Consider the following 19,140-nt stretch of genomic DNA (forward strand, 5'->3'; position numbering starts at 1 on the left):
CTATGTACATGACTTTGCTGTACTGATGTTGACATTTTGATGTATCCTCATCTATTTTTTGGTTTTATTAGCTAATATTGTAGTTGTCTCCAGATTCCTCTTGAACATTTTTAAGAGATAGAAGATTAAATTTCAGTTTTACGTTAGTGATTTACGTTGGAGACCACTTTATGTACATATCCCTGTCATTCCCAGCCCTGCTGTCTGCTTCCCGCCCTTGCAGCCTGGCTACACGCTTCCCTTTGTATGATCGAACCCCCAAGTCCTGCCCCCCAAGACTTCCCTGACTCCTGTGGCCACTCAGCTGCTCTCGACCTGCCTCCACCCCCGTCCCGCCCCTAGTGGTGGTTCACACGTCCCCATGGGCCATGCAGAGCCTTGCCTGTCTGGGATGGCAGGGAGCCATTGTTTGTTGAATGAACTCTTAGATAGTAATTTTTTTTTCTTTCTTTTTATGCGAAAGAGAGAGAGCGGTGCTACGATCCCCTCGTTTATGAACACGATCCCAACAAAAGAAACACCCCCAACTCTCATCCGCACCAACAAGTTCACCGAGGGGTTTCAGAACATCGTGGACGCCTACGGAGTTGGGAGCTACAGAGAAGTGAACCCAGGTCGGAAGCCTGAGGAGTTTTTGTCTGATCGCTGCCGCGTCTCCCTGCAAGGATGCGGCTGACGCTTGCAGAAGCGGGCTCACGGCTCCTGTCGTGTTGTCTTGCTTTGTGTAAAGCACTCATGTCCACCTGTCCGTTCTCTTTCGGGAGTTTTGGAGAAGGTCAGGTGTTGGCATTAACTAGAATTTTCTGCCTCTGGCGAACCGAGTCTCTTGCTTTGCTCTCCCTGCAGCTCTCTTCACCATCATCACTTTCCCCTTTCTGTTCGCTGTGATGTTTGGAGACTTTGGACATGGCTTTGTGATGTTCTTATTTGCCCTCTTGCTGGTGTTGAATGAAAACCATCCCAGACTAAATCAGTCACAGGAGGTAAGAGCATAGACACTCCTGCTTGTTATGTTACACTTGGGTCAGTGATTAATAGTCATTCTCTTTTTCAACTAACAGGGGACGTTTCTTAAATGTGGGTGTTTGGCAGTAAGCGTCCCTGACTGGGCTGGAAGGGGCGTGGGCCCGTGGGCAGCGCTGGGGCGTCCTTTGCTCACGGCGCCCGGTTTGTCTGCAGATCATGCGCATGTTTTTCAACGGCCGCTACATCCTGCTGCTGATGGGGCTGTTCTCGGTGTACACGGGCCTCATCTACAACGACTGCTTCTCCAAGTCGGTCAACTTGTTCGGCTCCGGGTGGAACGTGTCTGCCATGTACAGCTCCAGCCACGCCCCGGCGGAGCACAGGAGGATGGTGCTCTGGAAGTAAGTGCGCGTCCCGGGTCACCCAGCGCTGTGTTCGGGGGAAGAGCGTTTCCCCGAGGCTCCTCTGTCCCCTGGCCTTGTGGGTGCTCACTCCGCTCTCTGTCACAGTGACTCCGTCGTCAGGCGCAGCAGGGTTTTGCAGTTGGACCCGAGTGTTCCTGGAGTGTTCCAAGGCCCTTACCCTCTTGGCATCGATCCTGTGAGTGTCCTTTTTCCTCCTCATGATCGCGGCTTCCTCTGGGGTGCCACCAGGTTGTCATTGTCATGGGGCTCCCTCAGGCTCTTGGGCAGGGCTCATGCCGTTGCACACGGTGGGGAAGATGCCCTGGGGGGGGTGTTCTGTGTGGGCGGTGGTGGCCCATGTGCATCCCTAATGAGCTTGGTTTAGAGATGAAGCTGACCTGTCCCTTTGGGAAAGCAGGTCAGTGCACCGGGGAGCTGCATTCTGTCACGGTTCCTGATCTGTTTTTACTCTAGGGAGAGCCAGCCCTTCGGGAGCCATTCAATGCAGGCTGCTCCCTATGTTTCTCCTTTGTATGTGGGGATTATTATTACTATTTTTTATCCTTTGATCTAGAAAGAAATAGTATGGAGTTTTAGAGCCTGAAAGGGAGCTCAGAGTTCTCAGGATGCTTGTGGAAGTAGTTTTTGAAATGGGAAGTGTTGGAAAAGGAAGATGTAGCTGCAGGGGGCTAGGAAAGACTGCTGTCCCCTGCAAGGTTGTGTCTCCCCGCCCCGCTCCACTAACAGCACTCAGTGAGCCAGTTCCCCACGCCCACCCCCACCCTTGCAACTGCCAGGACTTCATCAGGCTCTTACCAAGCCTCCTCCAGGCTGAGGCACTGTTTCCTGGGACTGTCGGGCATCTTCTGGAGGAATCTTACCCTGGAAAGGGAAGCTTAGAGACCAGCTCAAATTTGGTCTGGGAGCACATGCTGCAACTGTGTACAGGAATGAGAAAACAGAACGACGCAGGTCCAGCCTGCCTTCATCTGAGCTGTCCAAGCCTCCGAATTGTTCTGTTCATTCTCATCTCTACACATAATTTGTATAATTTAACGTTTTTGCCTTCCGTCTTCATTTAATTGGAAGCATGAAAAAACTTTTATAATAATTCCCTTTGGTTTTGGAGGCAAATTCCTAATAACATCTGGCCTTACTTGAAGGAAAGAAACGTTTCTGAATAAAGGCCCTGAGGAAGAAAGTTCAAGTGGGTGTTTTGAGGGAGAGGAGACTGAGGCATGGTACTGCTTCCTTTTGCTTTGGTTTAATTTGAAAAATCAGCATTACTGTGTTACAGTCCAAAAACAGAGTCATGTGTGTACCTTGTGTATGTGCAAGGTCCAGCTCTCCTGAAAGGTCTCCCCGACCCTGTCCTTATCTCCTCAGCCCCCCACCTCCAGCGCGGGAGCCGCTGGGGTTAGTCTCTTGTGTTTCCTCGCAGGCGTCTTTGTGAACATACAGATACACCTTTCTCTCCCCGCTTCTGCCTGAAAGATCATTCTGTGTCCAGTTGCGTTTAGCTTAGTTGTCAGACAGAGACTTCATGTCGCAGTTGCCGTGTTGCGCTGTTGCTAGTTTTCCTGCTGTCCTGCCCCCACCTGCCCTCTGGGTCTCACAGTGGCTGCTGGCAGCAGGCTCTTCCCACGGGTCAGAACAGTCAAGCTGAAGTCAGCCGAAAGTCTTCTTTCTAAAGTCTTACTTGCACTTAAAAAGAACAAGTCTTTCTGTCCTAAGAGGGTCCTCTTTCCCTTTTCCTAATCCCCCCAAGTGAGAGACTCTCCGAATGATTTTTTCAGAGAGTGAGAGAAGCAGTCACGGTGGGCTCTGGAGGGGCTGGGACAGGGAGCCCCGGGGAGTCCTGCTGGTGTCCCTGTGCCTTATCAGCAGCGTGGTTTGGCTGCTCTGCGCTTCTGCTTCCTTCCTTCTTCTCTCCTTCCCTCCTTTTCTCTCTCTGTCCCCCGCTCCCCGCTTCCTTGTTTTCTGTTAAACTTTATTAGAAAATGCACATACACAGAATGTATAAAACATGTATGTAAAGTTACAACATGCATATTTGTATGGCCCCTGCCCAGGGTAGGGGACCCGGGGACCTGGAACAGGCCCCGCTGTCCCCAGCTGTCCCCAGAGGGAACTTCCCACCCCCTGCACTCTGTGTTACTCTTTCTCTTGCTCTTCCTCTTCCTATCGCTGCTGAGGCATAGATCCCTAAACACAGTATTGTTTCATTTGGCGTCCTTTGAACTTTATGTTAAAGATAGAATTGTCTGTAATAGTCTGTGGCCCTGGTTTAAGAAAATCAGCGGTTCTCAGATCAGAGGCGTCAAGAAGAAAGTCTGAATGTTGCTTTCTTTTTAAATCTCTAGCTGCCTTTCGGTTTAAGGTAGGAAAATTTGTCCAATGTCCCCTGTGTGCCCTCACGTAGTTGAAGGAAGTTAAAGATGTCTTGTCTTGTTTTGTTTTGTCTTCAGATTTGGAACTTGGCCACAAACCGGCTCACTTTTCTAAACTCTTTCAAAATGAAAATGTCTGTGATTTTAGGAATTATTCACATGACTTTTGGAGTCATTCTGGGAATATTTAACCACTTGTAAGTATAGATTTTTTTTTTAAAAGCAGTATTTATAAGCCAAGCTTGGTATTTCTTAAACTTTGCTTCCTGAGGGTAGACTGTCTGGGTCTTAAAGGCAGCAGGTGCGGTGATGTGTTGTTTCTTTGATTCGGTGGTGACAGTACAGGTGTTTGTTCAGTGATTGGTTTATTTAGCAGCTATTTATTGAGTGTATAGCACATGGGTGCACTATACTGCGTAGGGCACTGGTCTATGCTCTGCGCATCGAGTGGTGCTGAAGACAGAGAATACAGGCTTTGCCCCCATGGAATCCGACATTTGAGGGAGGGAGGCATGCAACACGTACATTCATATTTATTTCTGGAACTAATTTTTGTTATGTTCTTTTTTCATTTTATAAATTAGAAAACTGTTTACCAGCGCTAGTGTGTAAAGAGGAAGAGGTTGTATTTTTAATTAATTAAAATTTTTTTTTTAGATTTTATTTATTTATTTGACAGAGAGAGAGAGAGAGAGATCACAAGTAGGCAGAGAGGCAGGCAGAGAGAGGGGGGAAGCAGGCTCCCCGCTAAGCAGAGAGCCCCATGCGGGGCTCGATCCCAGGACCTTGAGATCATGACCTGAGCTGAAGGCAGAGGCTTAACCCACTGAGCCACTCAGGCGCCCCTGTATTTTCTGACTCTAACTGGGTCTGATGGTGAAACACCAGCATTTTCACTGTGCTTAAACTTGTTTTCTTCATGGACATACCTGAATCCTGTACGAGTTGTCAGAAGACAAAAGATGTTCCACTGAGCTAGGCCTTGTCACAGGGAATGGAAGAGTAGTTTACTCTTTATACTCTATCTCAGTCCAGACTGGCTCAGGGTTTGATCGATTCCTTTTCCCCAGGCATTTCCGGAAGAAGTTCAATATTTATTTGGTTTCCGTCCCAGAGCTTCTCTTCATGCTCTGCATCTTCGGGTACCTCATCTTCATGATCGTCTATAAGTGGCTGGTGTACTCGGCCGAAACCTCCAGAGTTGCCCCGAGCATTCTGATCGAATTTATCAACATGTTCTTATTCCCGGCTAGTGAAACAAACGGCCTATACGCAGGGCAGGTGGGTAATGCTCTTCTCCACTCTTAGGAACTTAAAGGAAATCCTCCTGAGAGCCTTTTTGTGTCGATTAGAGGGTGATGGAAGGTGCTTTCCATAGGCTTCCCAGGCACGTAGGGACTTTCCGTTTCTCTGGACGCGATCACACGAGCTGCCACCCTGCCCTGGACGCTGGGCTGGGGGCTCTGGTGGAGCAGTGTCATGTGAACTCGTTGCCACTCGTAACTGTCTGAAGGGCTGGGAAGAAAGTGTATTTCTGGAGGGTTTCTGAGGGCTGGCGAATCCCCCTGTTTTTCTAGTTACTTTATTTTTTTAAGATTTTTATTTATTTATTTGACAAGAGATTATAAGTAGGCAGAGAGAGAGGAGGAAGCAGGCTCCCTGCCAAGCAGGGAGCCCGATGCGGGGCTCGATCCCAGGACCCCAGGATCATGACCCAAGCGAAGGCAGAGGCCCAACCCACTGAGCCACCCAGGCGCCCCAGTATCCCTACTTTTTAAAGAAAATGTTTTTAGTTTTGTTCTGAATCCTCTTTTAGTGTTTTTCTCATGTAAAAGTGAATCCGCTTACGACGTGCTTACGTTCCTCATGTCCTCTTTGGAATGATAATGAAAAAATCCAGAACAGGAATATAAAAAAATGAGCAGCTTGTGTTGGTATTCACCTCTTACGGTATTTTCAGAAAATTAATTAGCTGGAGTTTGACTCTGTCTAGAATTTTCTTACTCATTCCTTACAGGTCAGAACCGAATGATACTGTCCCACTCTGTCGGCATTGTTACTCTTTGGTTCTAGAATTGAGCTAGGAGTCAAGAAGACATGCACTGGCAGACAGGATTTGGCTTGTGTTTACCTTCTTTTCCTTGTTACTGCGAAGGAGGAGACGCCGTCCTTGGTCTTCGCTCACCAGGTGGGCCGGGGACCCGGTTCGCACCGTCCTTTCATCCTAATGGGCTTCCTCCCCTTCTGTGCCCGCAGGAGCACGTGCAGAGACTGCTGCTCGCTGTCACGGTGCTGTCTGTCCCCGTCCTCTTCCTGGGAAAACCGTTCTTCTTGTTGTGGTTGCACAACGGACGCAGCTGCTTCGGAGTGAGCAGGGTAAGTGCGAGTCAGGAGCCTGTGCGTGGGCAGCGAGCCGAGTCCGCTTTCAGGTGCACGAGGAGAAGCCCAGGAGACCCTTTCGGAGGGTCCCAGAGTCCTGACTTCAGGCCAGAGCCTCCTTTCTTTGGCCTGCTGTGGCCTATGCTCTGGGAGCTTCTGCAGCGCATCGCCCCCACCCCAGCGAGCAGCAGGCCCGCGGGGAGTTGGAGCCAAGTCCTTCAGCTTCGTTACTGTCGTTAAAGCGCTTCTGTGCCTTGATCTTGATTCTTTTTTTTTTTTTTTTAAAGATTTTATTTATTTGACAGATCAAAAGCAGGCAGAGAGAGAGGAAGGGAAGCAGACTCCCCGCTGAGCAGAGAGTCCGATGCGGGGCTCGATCCCAGGACCCTGAGATCATGACCTGAGCTGAAGGCAGAGGCTCAACCCACTGAGCCACCCAGGCGCCCCACAACCCCCCCCTTTTTTTTTAATTAAAGATTTTTATTTATTTATTCGACAGACAGAGATCACAAGTAGGCAGAGAGGCAGGCAGAGAGAGAGAGGAGGAAGCAGGCTCCCTGCTGAGCAGAGAGTCCGATGCGGGGCTTGATCCCAGGACCCTGAGATCATGACCTAAGCCGAAGGCAGAGGCTTAACCCACTGAGCCACCCAGGTGCCCCAAACCCTCCCCTTTTAAAGCTCAGTCACATTCCGTTGCGTGGGGAGACTGCATTCTGTTTGTCAGTCCGTCCGTCCGTCAGCGAATGCTTGCGTTTTTGCTGCTGGTTAGCTTTTGTGGCTAATGCTGCTGGGAGCACGGGTGTATGAGACTCTGTTCCAGCCCTTGCCGTCAGTGCTTTTGGATACGTACTGTGGGATCATGTAGTCCAGCTTTCATTTTCCGAGGCCCCATCGCTGCTCTCCATGGCAGGTGCGCCGCTTCACATTCCTGCCAGCAGGGAGCACCGCATGGAGACTTACTGGTCTTTTAGTAACAGCCATCTTCATTGGGGGGGAGTGCGCGTGGCCTTACAAACAACTTTTTAATTTAATTTAATTTAATCTTTTTGATTTCAAGTTTTTATGTAAGTTCTGGTTAATTAACACATACGGTACAATTGGTTTCAGGAGTAGAATTGAGTAATTCATCACTTACACATAACACCCAGCGCTCCTCACAACAAATGCCCCCCTTCAGGCTCATCCCCCATCTAGCCCATCCCCCACCCACCTCCTTTCACCAACCCTCGGTTTGTTCTCCGTTTGTTCTCTGTCGTTAAGCGTCTCTTAACAACTTTTTTATTCTCAAAGAACTGAGTCCTTAAGAGAAAGGAAGGTGCTCTGGTTTTGGATTTGTCCCGTCCTTAAGATTTCAAAGGCAATGACTCTGCCTTCTTTTTTGTTGTCAGAGTGGTTACACGCTTATAAGAAAAGACAGCGAGGAAGAGGTTTCTCTGCTGGGAAGCCAAGACATAGAAGAAGGAAATAACCAGATGGAAGATGGATGCCGAGAAATGGCATGCGAAGAGGTAATCTTCTCTGTTACTGTCGGTAACACTGCACCGGAAGCCAAGCTCTCCGGTGCCTGGCTGGCTCATCAGTCCATCTCAGGGTGGTGAGTTCGAGCCCCACGTTGGCATAGAGTTTGCTTTAAAAAAAGAGAGAGAGAAGAAAAAGCAACTAAGCTTTTATGGAGATAATCACCATGAGAACGATGATAATAATCATCTTAAAAAAAAAAAAAGAAAAACTGAACTCCAGACACCTGTCACACAAGCTTCCCAGATGGTGCTTTGGTTATCCGTTCGTCAGAAGGATTCTTCTCATTTTGCTTCTTCAGTTTGCAGTGGGATTTATAGTGTTACTATTACGTGCTGTCATGTGAAGTGACTTCAGGTTCACGAGCATTGCTTTCGGAAGATTCTTATCTCAGAACTTTTTCCTAGTTGTAAGGAGGAGGAGGCCTGCTTGACACCGGCTTTAAGGGCAGTCTGCTGACTGAGTCGGGACAGGAGCCGTGTGAGCACCAGGCTTACTGGTTTCTGGGTCTCCAACTCCAAGAAGTCTGGGAACTTCTTGGTTCTTTGCAGGTTTGTTTTCCGTTCTAAAGCCAGTTGGCCCCACGATTTTGGAACCTTGGCCATAGCTAGTCCTGACTGATTTTCTTCAGTCTTTCAGTTGGAGAGAAAAGTGCTCTTGGCTGATTATTACATTAGGAGGAATCCCCAGGATGTACTGTGACGATCTGCCTGGGTCACTCGCCATCCCCAGACCAATAGCTGCTCTGGTAGTCTGCACGGGCCGCTGTAGCACAGAAACCGACTGCTGGAAGTCCAGGTTCAAGATGTTGGTGGGGCTGGTTTTTCTTCCTTGGCTTGTGGACGGCTGCCTTCTCAGTGTGTCCTCATAGGGCCTTGTCCTCTGTGGGCATGTGTCTCTTCTTATAAGGACACCCACCCTTATGATCTCTCTTCACCTTAATGACCCCCTTCAAGGCCTTGTCACCAGACACAGTCACACTGGGGGGTCAGGGCTGCAACACAGGAATTTGGAGGGGGACACAGGTCAGCCCGTCAAGAGCTGTGGCTGGGGGTTTGGGGTCAGTGGCGGGAGAAGCAGATCCCCCCAGAGAAGGGAGTCACAGTCCTGGCCACACACAGCTGAGCCGTTTTGCTACTCCATGCTCGTGGAAGCTTCCTTTTATAATTATAAAATAAAATCAACATTTTATAATTATTACGTAATTTAGTTTTGATTTGGGACGATTAATGATTCACAGGATCATGAAAAAGACCAAGAAGCAGAGCCGGAAGAGTGTTGGGGGACCTTCCCAGGGTCGCACAGCCTTTTCGCTGTCAGGGGCCCCCTTCACAGTTTCTCTTTGTGAGGCTTGCGGTTACCTCTTAGACACGCACAGCTAGCCAGAGTCTAGCTCCTGAGTCACACTGGGCTGTGAGGGTGCCGTAGGGGAAACTGGGGCCGGGAGAGCCGCTGTGTAGGTCACAGAGTGGTCTGCGGTAGAGCTGTGAATGGAGCTCGGATCTTCGCTTCCCTGTTCCTCATGCTCTGGGTATTGTCCCCAACATCCCAGATGCCACTTCTGTCACCGAGAGCGAGGGGGCGGAGGTGGAACACCGGGTGGCTTGTGGGAGCACGCGGGCAGTACACTGGACCTAACACATGTGTGATCTCTCCCAGTTTAATTTTGGAGAAATATTAATGACCCAAGTGATTCATTCCATTGAGTACTGCCTGGGATGCATCTCCAACACCGCCTCCTACCTGAGGCTCTGGGCTCTCAGTTTGGCTCATGCACGTAAGTCTTCGCTCAGACCCGCGGTTTCCAAACTCTGTGCTGAGACACCCCACCGTGCCCCAGGGAGCCCCCAGGGAGGCGCTGTGGGCCATCTCACGTATCCAAGGAGGCCCAGTCCCATATTTCAGATGCTGTGTGAACTAGTGTTGTGTGGGGACAGAGCCAGCCCGACCCCAGTTTGGGTCAAGTCCTCTCTCTAGGAGGCAGGCCTCGGATTTTTCTGGCATGCCCCGTCTTCCTCAGGGTTTGAGATGATCAGGGGCTGGTTAGCCTCAGGGGCTGGTTCACTTTGACATGAGAAGCAGATCCCATCTGGATTGGGTGGGTGTGTGTATTATTTCGTGGGTAACAAGTCAGAATTGTCAGAAGGCAACCTGGTCCCTTGAGCTGATGGCGGTGCCTCAGTGTGTGTGAACAGAAGTGAACTCTGCCAACTGCCTCTCCCTGCAGAGTTGTCTGACGTCCTGTGGACCATGCTGGTGCGTGTGGGCCTCCGAGTGGACACCACGTACGGAGTCCTACTGCTGCTACCGGTTATCGCTCTCTTTGCAGTTTTGACAATTTTCATCCTTTTGATCATGGAAGGCCTTTCTGCATTTCTTCACGCCATACGCCTCCACTGGTGAGTTTGAAATTTAGCTTTGAGACTGTTACTTAAGAAAAAGGAACCCCCCCTCCTCGCATGTAGGTATATATAACCCCACACAGATCTGGCCACTATAAGCAAGTTTATGCTTGCTGGATGCCTCTGTGTGTTTAATGCTTTTAATGCTTTTAATTCATTTGGGGTCTGAAAGATTCCTTTATCTTACTGTAAAATGAAATAAAAATTCTTATGTATTTCTTAGCGGTTTGTGGCATATGTCAGTTCACTTGTCCGTGTGTGAAGGTACCAGAGTACAGAGAGGGGCGTGTCTGTGTGGAGTGCGTGAGGTGGCGTGATGGGTTTGTGTTTCTGTTACACATGGAGAAAGGCAACATGGGGCACAATACGACATCTGCGTGTGTGCGTGTATTTTATTTAAGTCAAACATTTGTGCCAAGAGAGCACATACAGAAGGGAAGTAGCTTCAGCACAGGCACTTTTTTGTTTTTTGTTTTTATTTGTTTTTTAACTTATACATGTTGTTTTAAGAGGTGTTGGAAGTGTTATTCGCAATCTTTCATTAATACACTGAATTTTTTTTTTTTAGGGTAGAATTTCAGAACAAGTTCTACGTTGGTGCAGGCACCAAATTTGTTCCTTTCTCATTCAGACTGCTCTCGTCGAAATTCAGTGACGATGTGGCATGATCGCGTTGCCGTACCTAACAAGCTGTCAGATTTATGGAGAATTATCATGTTACAGAATTTCACTATGTCAGATTTATGATAGGAAAAATTCCGTCTTCATTGATTGCCTTATGATAGAGCCAAATAATTCTGTAAGATATACCTCTTCCTCTGTTAAATATTTTGTAAAGTTTATCAACTTCAGATCTCTAAATTTCTTTGAGTTTTTACAATGAGCAAATATAAGTCAAGGCCCAAAGTTACGTTTAAGTTATTTTTAAAAATACAGGCTTGGGGGAGAGAAGCAGTTTTGAACGGCTCATTGAGAATGGTCTTAGATACTCAATTCCTTTTCACCCTATTAAAAAAAAAAAAGTCATTCTGTCGCTTGACGTTGTCAGATAAAATTTTCCAACAGCTGAGGTTAAGTATAGTTTTTTAAAAAATTTAATGACGGATAATCAAAAGATTCACGTTCTGCCTGATTAAAAGTATGTAAACATTTTTTTACTATATGCTGTCTAGACCTGAAAGTAGGGGATTGTTTCTACAATTTTGTCTTGTTTTAATAATTGGGGAAAATGGGATAAAATAACGTACAACAGATGGTTATCCCACTTGTATATTTTTAAAAATAATCTAATCCTGTTATCCTGATGTAAAGCCAATTATGCTAATTGTATGTTTGAAAGATGAAACTGTATCCTGAGCCTTAAAACCCAGCGTGACTGTAGAAGATACGATGTGGATATGATTTGAACTTAGAGACCAGCTTAGCTGTTGTTACGATGTTACTGAACCAAAAGGGGTTTATATTGAGTGAAGGGAAGAGCAAAAAGTAGTGTTTTGTATATTTTTATAACAAAATATAAATTAAGATATTTTACCATGAAGAGATTGCACCTCTCCTTGAGAACAGTATGATTATAATTTTTTACTTTCAGACTAATTCTAAATAAAGGTCTGATAAAGGAATTTAGAGTTAATTTAAACTTTCAAACACTGTTCGGATCAATTGAAAATTAATTCTTATCATCTGTAGTTTAAATTCATCTGTTCACGTGACATTCAGTTTTGAATGAATGTGGGTCAGTCTACTGAACATTTTAATCTGTCCCGACGATCCCTGACTTAACAGTCGTCCGATTCAGTGAATTTTGAATGTATGATGGTGCGAAAACCATATGCATTCTTGGAATTTCGAATCTAGACCTTGTCGCGGGCTCACGATCCGCGGTCCTGTGCTCTCTTGTGATGCGGGTCGTGGCCGCTGCTCCTTGACAGCCCTGTGATCACGAGGGTCCCAGACGCCCCTGAACCCTCACGGCCGAGCCGTCTGTCGCTATCAGCACAGGAGTCAAGAAATGACACAAGAGAGTCTACACTTCCTTATAGAACAGGCTTCGTGGTGGGTGGTTTTGTCCAGTGGGAGGCTCGTGTCGTGCCCCGCCCGGGTGGGCTGCAGGTTGGGTGCGCTAGATGCGTTTTCAACTTAGCATATTTCCAACTTGTGCTGAGACCCCGTAAGTCAAGGAGATTTATATTCTTGTAAATTATGTTCATTTTTCGTATTTTACTGTAGTTGGTCTTAGATAATTATTTTCCAAAAGAAATCTGCAGCGTCCTCACTTCCGTAACATTCTGAGGAAGGCGCATGACAAGGCCGGTTTGTCACCGCACGGCTTCACCTGGCTGGTGGCAGAGGTTGGAGTTTTCATCCCAAGCCGAGCTTCAGGGAGCCCGGAGTCTAAGCGTATCCTCTCAGGGAATGTCAAGACCGGTTTGCTGAGAGGCACGGACTGAGCATGCTGACCTGTGACTCTGCCATGCAACCTTTCTAAGTGTAGTAAACGCGCCAGGCTGCTTCTGTGAGCGGTTTCCCAAAGCCGGTGTGGAGGGGCTGCGTTTTGTGCTTCCTGTTACAGTGTTAGACCTAAAACGGTGCTGATGAGGCTCTGGGAATTGATTCTGCTCTCAGAGTTCAGTTTCCCTGGCAAGGGGTAATGTTGGTTGAAAACTTCTTTGTGGGGGACACAAAATCTCAGTAACGCTGCTCAGGTCGCAGACTTGTCCCCACCAGCTGGCATCTTGATTACTTTACTCCAAGGAACTGTGGTAAGAAAATGATAACTAATTCATCCCTGGGAAACCCCCGGTTTCAGGGCACCATTAACTGATTCGTAAACAAGGGACATGCGGCGTAACTTGTTACGGGCCAGTTGGTAATTCTCAAGTAACAGCTCATATCGGGATATAGAACGGAGAGGAAAGAGCCATTTCTTAAATCGAAACCCATGTAGTAGTGATGTATGCTACCTTATTCTATGAAAAAACACAGTAGTATAACTTCTGTGAAAGAACTCTCTACAAATAGAGTTTGATGGTGTCTTCTCGGCACCAGGGCACTTTTTTTTTTCTCTCCCTAAAGCTATAGGTTCCAATGTCAGTTTACCAGAGTGGTTGCTGCACTTAGTTTTTAAGCTGTTTGGTAGAACTATTACACATGCAGTTTTCAAGATAAGACTTCATTCCCTTAATAGCAAGTATCCAGAGGAAAAATGGCCAGTTGTCTGGGGATGTTAAATATCTGTGTTTTCCCAAAGAGGGTATGTCATGATAAATGGCATGACGGTCACCTTTTCCAGTTTTCATTCAGGTGTTCACTCTGTCTTAATGGAGTCCTAACATAAAAATCCAAGGGATTTCTTCAGGAAACAGAATTTGATTTCATCCTGCAAGGGTAAGGAATGTCCCCGTGGTGACATAATTGTGATCAGTTAATTAACCCAAAGCGTGTTCTGATGATCACTGTGAGCTTTCCATTCATTGCGGACTGGACTTTGAAAAGATTCACCTTTTACCGAATGCCGTTCTGTCCTTGGTTCCAGGGTGGGTATTTTATAAAAACATTCTGTTCTCAGCTTTCATCCTGTTGTAGTTTAATAAGCCATAGAATATAGCTTAGGTAACTTTTATGATATTTATGAGTTAAATATTCAGACATTTTAGAGCCTGATTCATTTTGGAAAACAAAAACAAAACTATAACTGGTCTGCAGTCTGCATTTAGAAACAGTAATTTCTTCATTAAAATTTTAAAGCCAAATTTGCTTGCATGCCATCTGGTACATCTCCAGTAAGGTATTAAGAAATCTTATTTCAGGATGATGAAACTAAGGCAGTTCCAAGTAATAGTTTTCCAACAGCCAGGTCATTGATGCTGAGCTTTGGTTTAGAATTGTTTGAACATTCCACTTGTTCCTTGATGGGAAAATCCAACAGGAAGGCTAAGTTCTTAGGGTTAGCCTTGTCATGGAGAGACTCAACTGTTGGGGCCTGGGGGGCGGGGTGGATCACAGTCACTGAGTTAAAGCTCCACAAATGCATGAAAGGATAATTTTGCATCTTCCTATCAGTATTGAACTTCCTTTTACTAATGAAAAATAAATATATTTTTAAAAACATGGGTGTTTTGCTTCTTTATACCCGGGGCTTGGCTGGAGAGTCAGAGCGCTTGGCCCCTCTCCTGATCACAAATGCCAGAAGTCAATTGTCCCTTCTTGGGTCTCCCTCTTCTCCAATCCCCTGTGCTGCAGGAAGGAACCTGTCCCTTCTTGGAACTCTTCCAGAGGTGTTTGCCCTTCCAAGGCCCTTAGATCCACAGTGGCTGGGGGCTCAGACTGTCAGCCTCGCCTCTGACTGCCCCTGCCACCTCGGAGACAGGGTCACCTTCACCTTGCATGCCCCCCCCCCACTACCCGGGTCACCTGGCTGGCCTCGGCTGGCTTAGGGGCACCATGGGCGGGACGCTCCCCTGGGGCGGTGTGCAGTCTGCTGTCCCATTGCCCCGGCAGCTGCTGCGCTGCTCCGCTCGGTTCCGCGTGGGAAGGGCCGGCCCGGGTCCCCCGGACAGGGCTGGGCACCACCCCGGGGCGGAGAAGGGCGCGCCCCGGGGCTGTGCGGACCCGCGCCGGGTGGCCGTTGCCGGGGCGCCCGTTGCCAGGGGCGTCGTTGCCACGGACGCCACCCGTCGCTGGGCTCCAGGGGCGCCATCGGGCCCTGAGCGGCGCCATGGATGACCTGCGGGTGCTGTGGATGCGCGACCGCATCTACACGGCCTTCGGCCTTACAGACCCCCGGCTCTTCGAGGAGCTGCTGAACCGCAACGACGGCGAGGTGGAGGACCTCATCCTGCACTTCCTCAACCAGACCAGCGACGAGGAGGGCGCCTTGCCGCTCTTCTTCTACCGCAAGGTGGTGCCGGAAGAGGTGGAGGTGGAGATCGGTGAGCCTCCCCGACGCCGCCCGCCGGCTGCTTTCCGAGCTCCGTACGCTGACACCTGCTTAGCCCAGTGGCCCCAGCTGGGTGGCCCCGGCTGGATGGCCCCGTTCTATGCAGAAGCAGATCTCAGACCCCTGGTTCAATCCTGGGCCCTCGGAAGGGTGCTCGGAAGTCTGCTTTGGACTGTGACCTGTTTCTGGGCTGTCTGTGACTTGCTTCCCCATTCTTTCCCTCTTTTCCTGGCTCTTCTGCCACCGTCGCCCCGTCGCGAGAATGCCATCGTACCCCTGCTGAGCATCCTGTCCCTAGAGACTCACAGCTGCCGATCCTGGAGGCACCGGAATGGTGCTGGGTTCTGGACAGAGGTGGGGAGGGGGCCCTCCCCCGCCCCCAGCTCCGTGGCTCCCATTGTCACTCTCTGCTTATTAAGACACTTGGGCAGTTTCGTTGGCTCCTTTATGGGGCTCTGGCCTGTCTACAGGACCTGGAGTGGGGCCACTGCCGGCCCCTTGATCCCTCTTTTCTTTCTCACTCTGTCCCTGCCCCCAACCAAGACTTCTCTCGGCTCCCAGTTAAAAATTACAGGAATGGCGACAAGTAGATGCTGGTGTGGGTGGTGGCAGGAAAGAGGGGTGTCTGCAACTAACAGCAGCTAGCCCAAGGCGCTGTCCTAATAGGTAGGCCTGAGTTTCTAGAAATAACAAAATGGAATCAGCCTATGTCACGAAAGGACTCACTTAAATTTTTTTAAAAAATGACACTAAGTATTACTGAAGGGCATCCTCTTAAAAATTCACATGACATAGAATTATATAAAGTAAGGAGTGAAAAGGCAAGCCCTCACTATCCCTTAAGTCCCACTCCTATTCCTGTAGGTAACCACTACAGTTAGTCGTGTATCCTGCCAGATCTTTCCCGGAATCAATCAATCAAGCAATCATCTGTATCTTCTCTATATAATAATACATAATTTCTAAAATCAATCATACTATATATATTATTTTGTGATATGTCTCCCTCAAATACATCTTGAGAATTTTTCATATCAATACCTATAGATCTACCTACATTTAATAGGTTTTAAGTACATTGGTATACAATATTTTATTTATCCATTCCATAAATAAAATATTTACATTTCCATAGTATTTTTTTTTCACAAACAAGGTAACAATGCCCATGCATCTTTACACCTTGTATATTTCTGTGGGAGAGGTTTAAGAAAGAATTGCTGGTTTCCTAGGTGTGTGCATTTACACAATGGGGGTAGGTTGCCAAACTGGTCTGGAGAAAGGGCCTGCCTGTCCACACCCAACAGTGGCCAGGTGCCTGTCAGCCAACAGCCCTGCCCGCATTGGAACTGTCAATCTTTTTCATCTCTGCCAATCCCATAGATGATGGGGACTGCACTTGCTTAATTTATGGTACATTTTTGAAAACAATTATTAGACACACACACACACAGACACCCACAGCAGGGGGGGAGGGGCAGAGGGAGACTCCTGAACCAGACTCCCTGCTGAGTGAGGGCCTCCACCTGGCGCTGGTCTCAGGACTCTGGTATCAAGATCTTAGCCGAAGGCAGATGCTTAACCCACAGAGCCACCCAGGTGCCCCCTATATTACATTTTAAATAATAATTAGTGGAGCTGAGCCTCTTTTTTATGCCTGCTGACTGCTTGGATTTCTGGGGCCTGGTGGAAACATCCGGTCATTCTGCGACCTTGACTTTCGTCTGGGGGAATTTGCACGGGTCTTCCTTTGGTGCCACTTAGACGCGTCTGGGGTAACTGGGGCATTTCCGTGTGACTGCGTTGGTTGGGAAACTGGCGCCAGTCCAGGAGGGCAGGGAAGGGGGAGCAAGGAGGCAGAAGGTTCCAGACGGGCAGGCGGCAGGTGTAACAAGGCCGGGAACTCGCACCCGACGCTGTCGTAATGCGAGAGGACCGGGTCTCCTACCGCCCACCAGCAGCTTAGGGTGCGCAGTGGGGTCGCGGGGGGTCAGTGCAGGGCCCAGCTGCACCCAAGGGCGGAAGGGGGAGGGGCTCCCCGTCCTCACCCTGACCTTCCCCGGGGGACTGTCGCAGGCGCAGGACTCGGCTCAGGGGAGCAGTGGCCTCTGGTGTCTCGTGGGGTGGGACAGCCACGTGTTACTTTTTTCTTCCATGCTGGAGGCGGTCAAGAGGGCGACGTGGTGCCTGCGGCGACGGTGACCGAGGCGACCGAGGAGGAAGGCGAGGAGGAAGAAGAGAACGCTCAGAAAGTCGAGGCTGGGGGTGAGTGAGGCGAGGAGGGGGGCGGGTGCGCAGTGCGGGGTCGGGAGACCGGTGCTGGCTGTCCGGGGCGCGGGATCCGCGCGCTGGGGGCCGCCCTCTGCCCTGGGGCCTCAGTGGGCCATGCTGGGGTGTGCGGATTCCCGGGGAGCACCTGCCTCGCCCCTGCGGCCTGGGCCTCGCTTGGCTTGCACGCGCACCCCTCCCCGCTCTGCCGCTGTGGGTCCAAGGATCGTCCCGTCCCTACTCTTTTTATTTTTTTAAGATTTTATTTATTTGACACGGAGCGATCACAAGTAGGCAGGGAGACAGGCAGAGAGAGAGAGAGAGAGGAGGGAACAGGCTCCCCGCTGAGCAGAGAGCCCGATGCGGGGCTCGATCCCAGGACCCTGAGATCTTGACCTAAGCCGAAGGCAGAGGCTTTTTAACCTACTGAGCCACCCAGGCGCCCCACGTCCCTACTCTTGTATAGGCGTCAGTCACCGGGTCTAGGGGCTGCCCTCTCCATGACCTCCTCTTTTACACCCGCAAAGACCCTCTTTCCAAATAGAGCCCCCTTTTGAGGGTCTGGGAGGCGTGAAATCTGGGGGTGCACTCTTCCACCCGGTATAGTACAGCCGCCCCTGCCCCGACTCCTGTGCAAGCAGCGTCTGGGACCGCCCGACAGGCGGTGTGTGCTCTGTAGTGTGGCCACGGCTTTTTTCCTTTCCTTTCCCCTTTCTCCTTTCCTTTCCGTTGTTATGTGATTTCACTTTATTTCTGGTGCCTTTCTACTATTATCTGAGGTTTTTTTTTTGCCTCTCATTCCTGGAATTATTTTACCTTTTTTTGGGGGGGGGCAGTTGCATGTATTATTTTAAAATTTTATTAAGTTTTTAAACTTAATTTCAGTGTAGTTAACTGTTCTTTTAGCGTCAGGTGTACAGAATCATGCTTCAGCACCGCCGTTCATCCTCCGTGCTCCTCAGGACACGTGTCCTCCTTCCTCCCGGCATCTGCCTCCCCTCTGATAACCATCGCTGTGTTCTCTGCAGTTAAGTGTCTGTTTCTTGGTTTGTCTCTTTTTCCTCTTCTTTTTGTTTCTTAAATGCCACATAAGAGTGAAATCATATGATACTGGTCTTCCCCGACTGACTTATCTCACTGAACACTCTACTCTCTGGCTCCCTCCATGTTGTGGCCGATGGCAAGCTCTCGTTCTTTTCTACGGCCGAGTGATACTCCACTGTGTAGAGAAACTGCATCTTTATCCATTCCTCTGTCAATGGACACTCGGGCTGCTTCCATCATCTAGTTACTGTAGATAAAGCTGCTGTAAACATAGGGGTGCATGTATCCTTTTGAATTAGTGTTCTTGTATTCTTTGGGTAAATACCCAGTAGTGCAGTTGCTGGGTTGTAGGGCAGTTTTTTTTTTTTCCAATTTAAAATCAATTACCATATAGTGTATTATTCCTTTCAGAGGTCCAGGCCTGTGATGCATCAGTCTTATGCATAATAAACAGCACTCATCACATCCCATGGCCTCCTTAATGTCCATTACCCAGTGACCCCCATTCCCCCCCACCCAGCAACTCTCAGTTTGTTTCCTAGAGCTAAGAGTCTCCTGTAGTTTGTCTCCTCCTCTGATTTATTTATTTATTTATTTTTAAAGGACTTCATTTATTTATTTGGCAGAGAGAGAGAGAGAGAGAGGAGAAGCAGACTCCCCGCTGAGCAGAGAGCCGATGCGGGACTTGATCCCAGGACCCTGGGATCATGACCTGAGCTGAAGGCAGAGGCATTAACCCACTGAGCCACCCAGGTGCCCCTTCTCTGATTTACTTTTACCTTTTTGAGGCACCTCCATACTGTCTCCCAGAGTGGCTCCGCCGGCTTGCG

General features: G+C 48.8%; 2 protein-coding genes across 2 annotated transcripts in view; both read left to right on the plus strand.

The window, feature by feature from the left end:
* The window catches only part of ATP6V0A2 (ATPase H+ transporting V0 subunit a2), a 33,993-nt gene extending 22,312 nt beyond the window's left edge, over positions 1-11,681 (plus strand). The window contains exons 10-20 of the mRNA XM_046024942.1: positions 464-614; positions 847-983; positions 1,180-1,367; positions 1,476-1,566; positions 3,839-3,957; positions 4,831-5,041; positions 6,017-6,136; positions 7,528-7,647; positions 9,317-9,434; positions 9,885-10,056; positions 10,628-11,681. Coding sequence (XP_045880898.1) covers positions 464-614; positions 847-983; positions 1,180-1,367; positions 1,476-1,566; positions 3,839-3,957; positions 4,831-5,041; positions 6,017-6,136; positions 7,528-7,647; positions 9,317-9,434; positions 9,885-10,056; positions 10,628-10,727 — 1,527 coding nt within the window. The 3' untranslated portion in view covers positions 10,728-11,681. The remainder of the gene's footprint in view (positions 1-463; positions 615-846; positions 984-1,179; positions 1,368-1,475; positions 1,567-3,838; positions 3,958-4,830; positions 5,042-6,016; positions 6,137-7,527; positions 7,648-9,316; positions 9,435-9,884; positions 10,057-10,627) is intronic.
* Positions 11,682-14,776: 3,095 nt separating this feature from the next.
* Positions 14,777-19,140, plus strand: part of DNAH10 (dynein axonemal heavy chain 10) — a 146,059-nt gene continuing 141,695 nt past the window's right edge. The window contains 3 exon segments of the mRNA XM_046025237.1: positions 14,777-14,990; positions 15,299-15,321; positions 17,215-17,302. Coding sequence (XP_045881193.1) covers positions 14,777-14,990; positions 15,299-15,321; positions 17,215-17,302 — 325 coding nt within the window.

The sequence above is a fragment of the Meles meles genome, chromosome 12 (assembly GCF_922984935.1).
Source record: "Meles meles chromosome 12, mMelMel3.1 paternal haplotype, whole genome shotgun sequence".
Taxonomy (NCBI): domain Eukaryota; kingdom Metazoa; phylum Chordata; class Mammalia; order Carnivora; family Mustelidae; genus Meles; species Meles meles.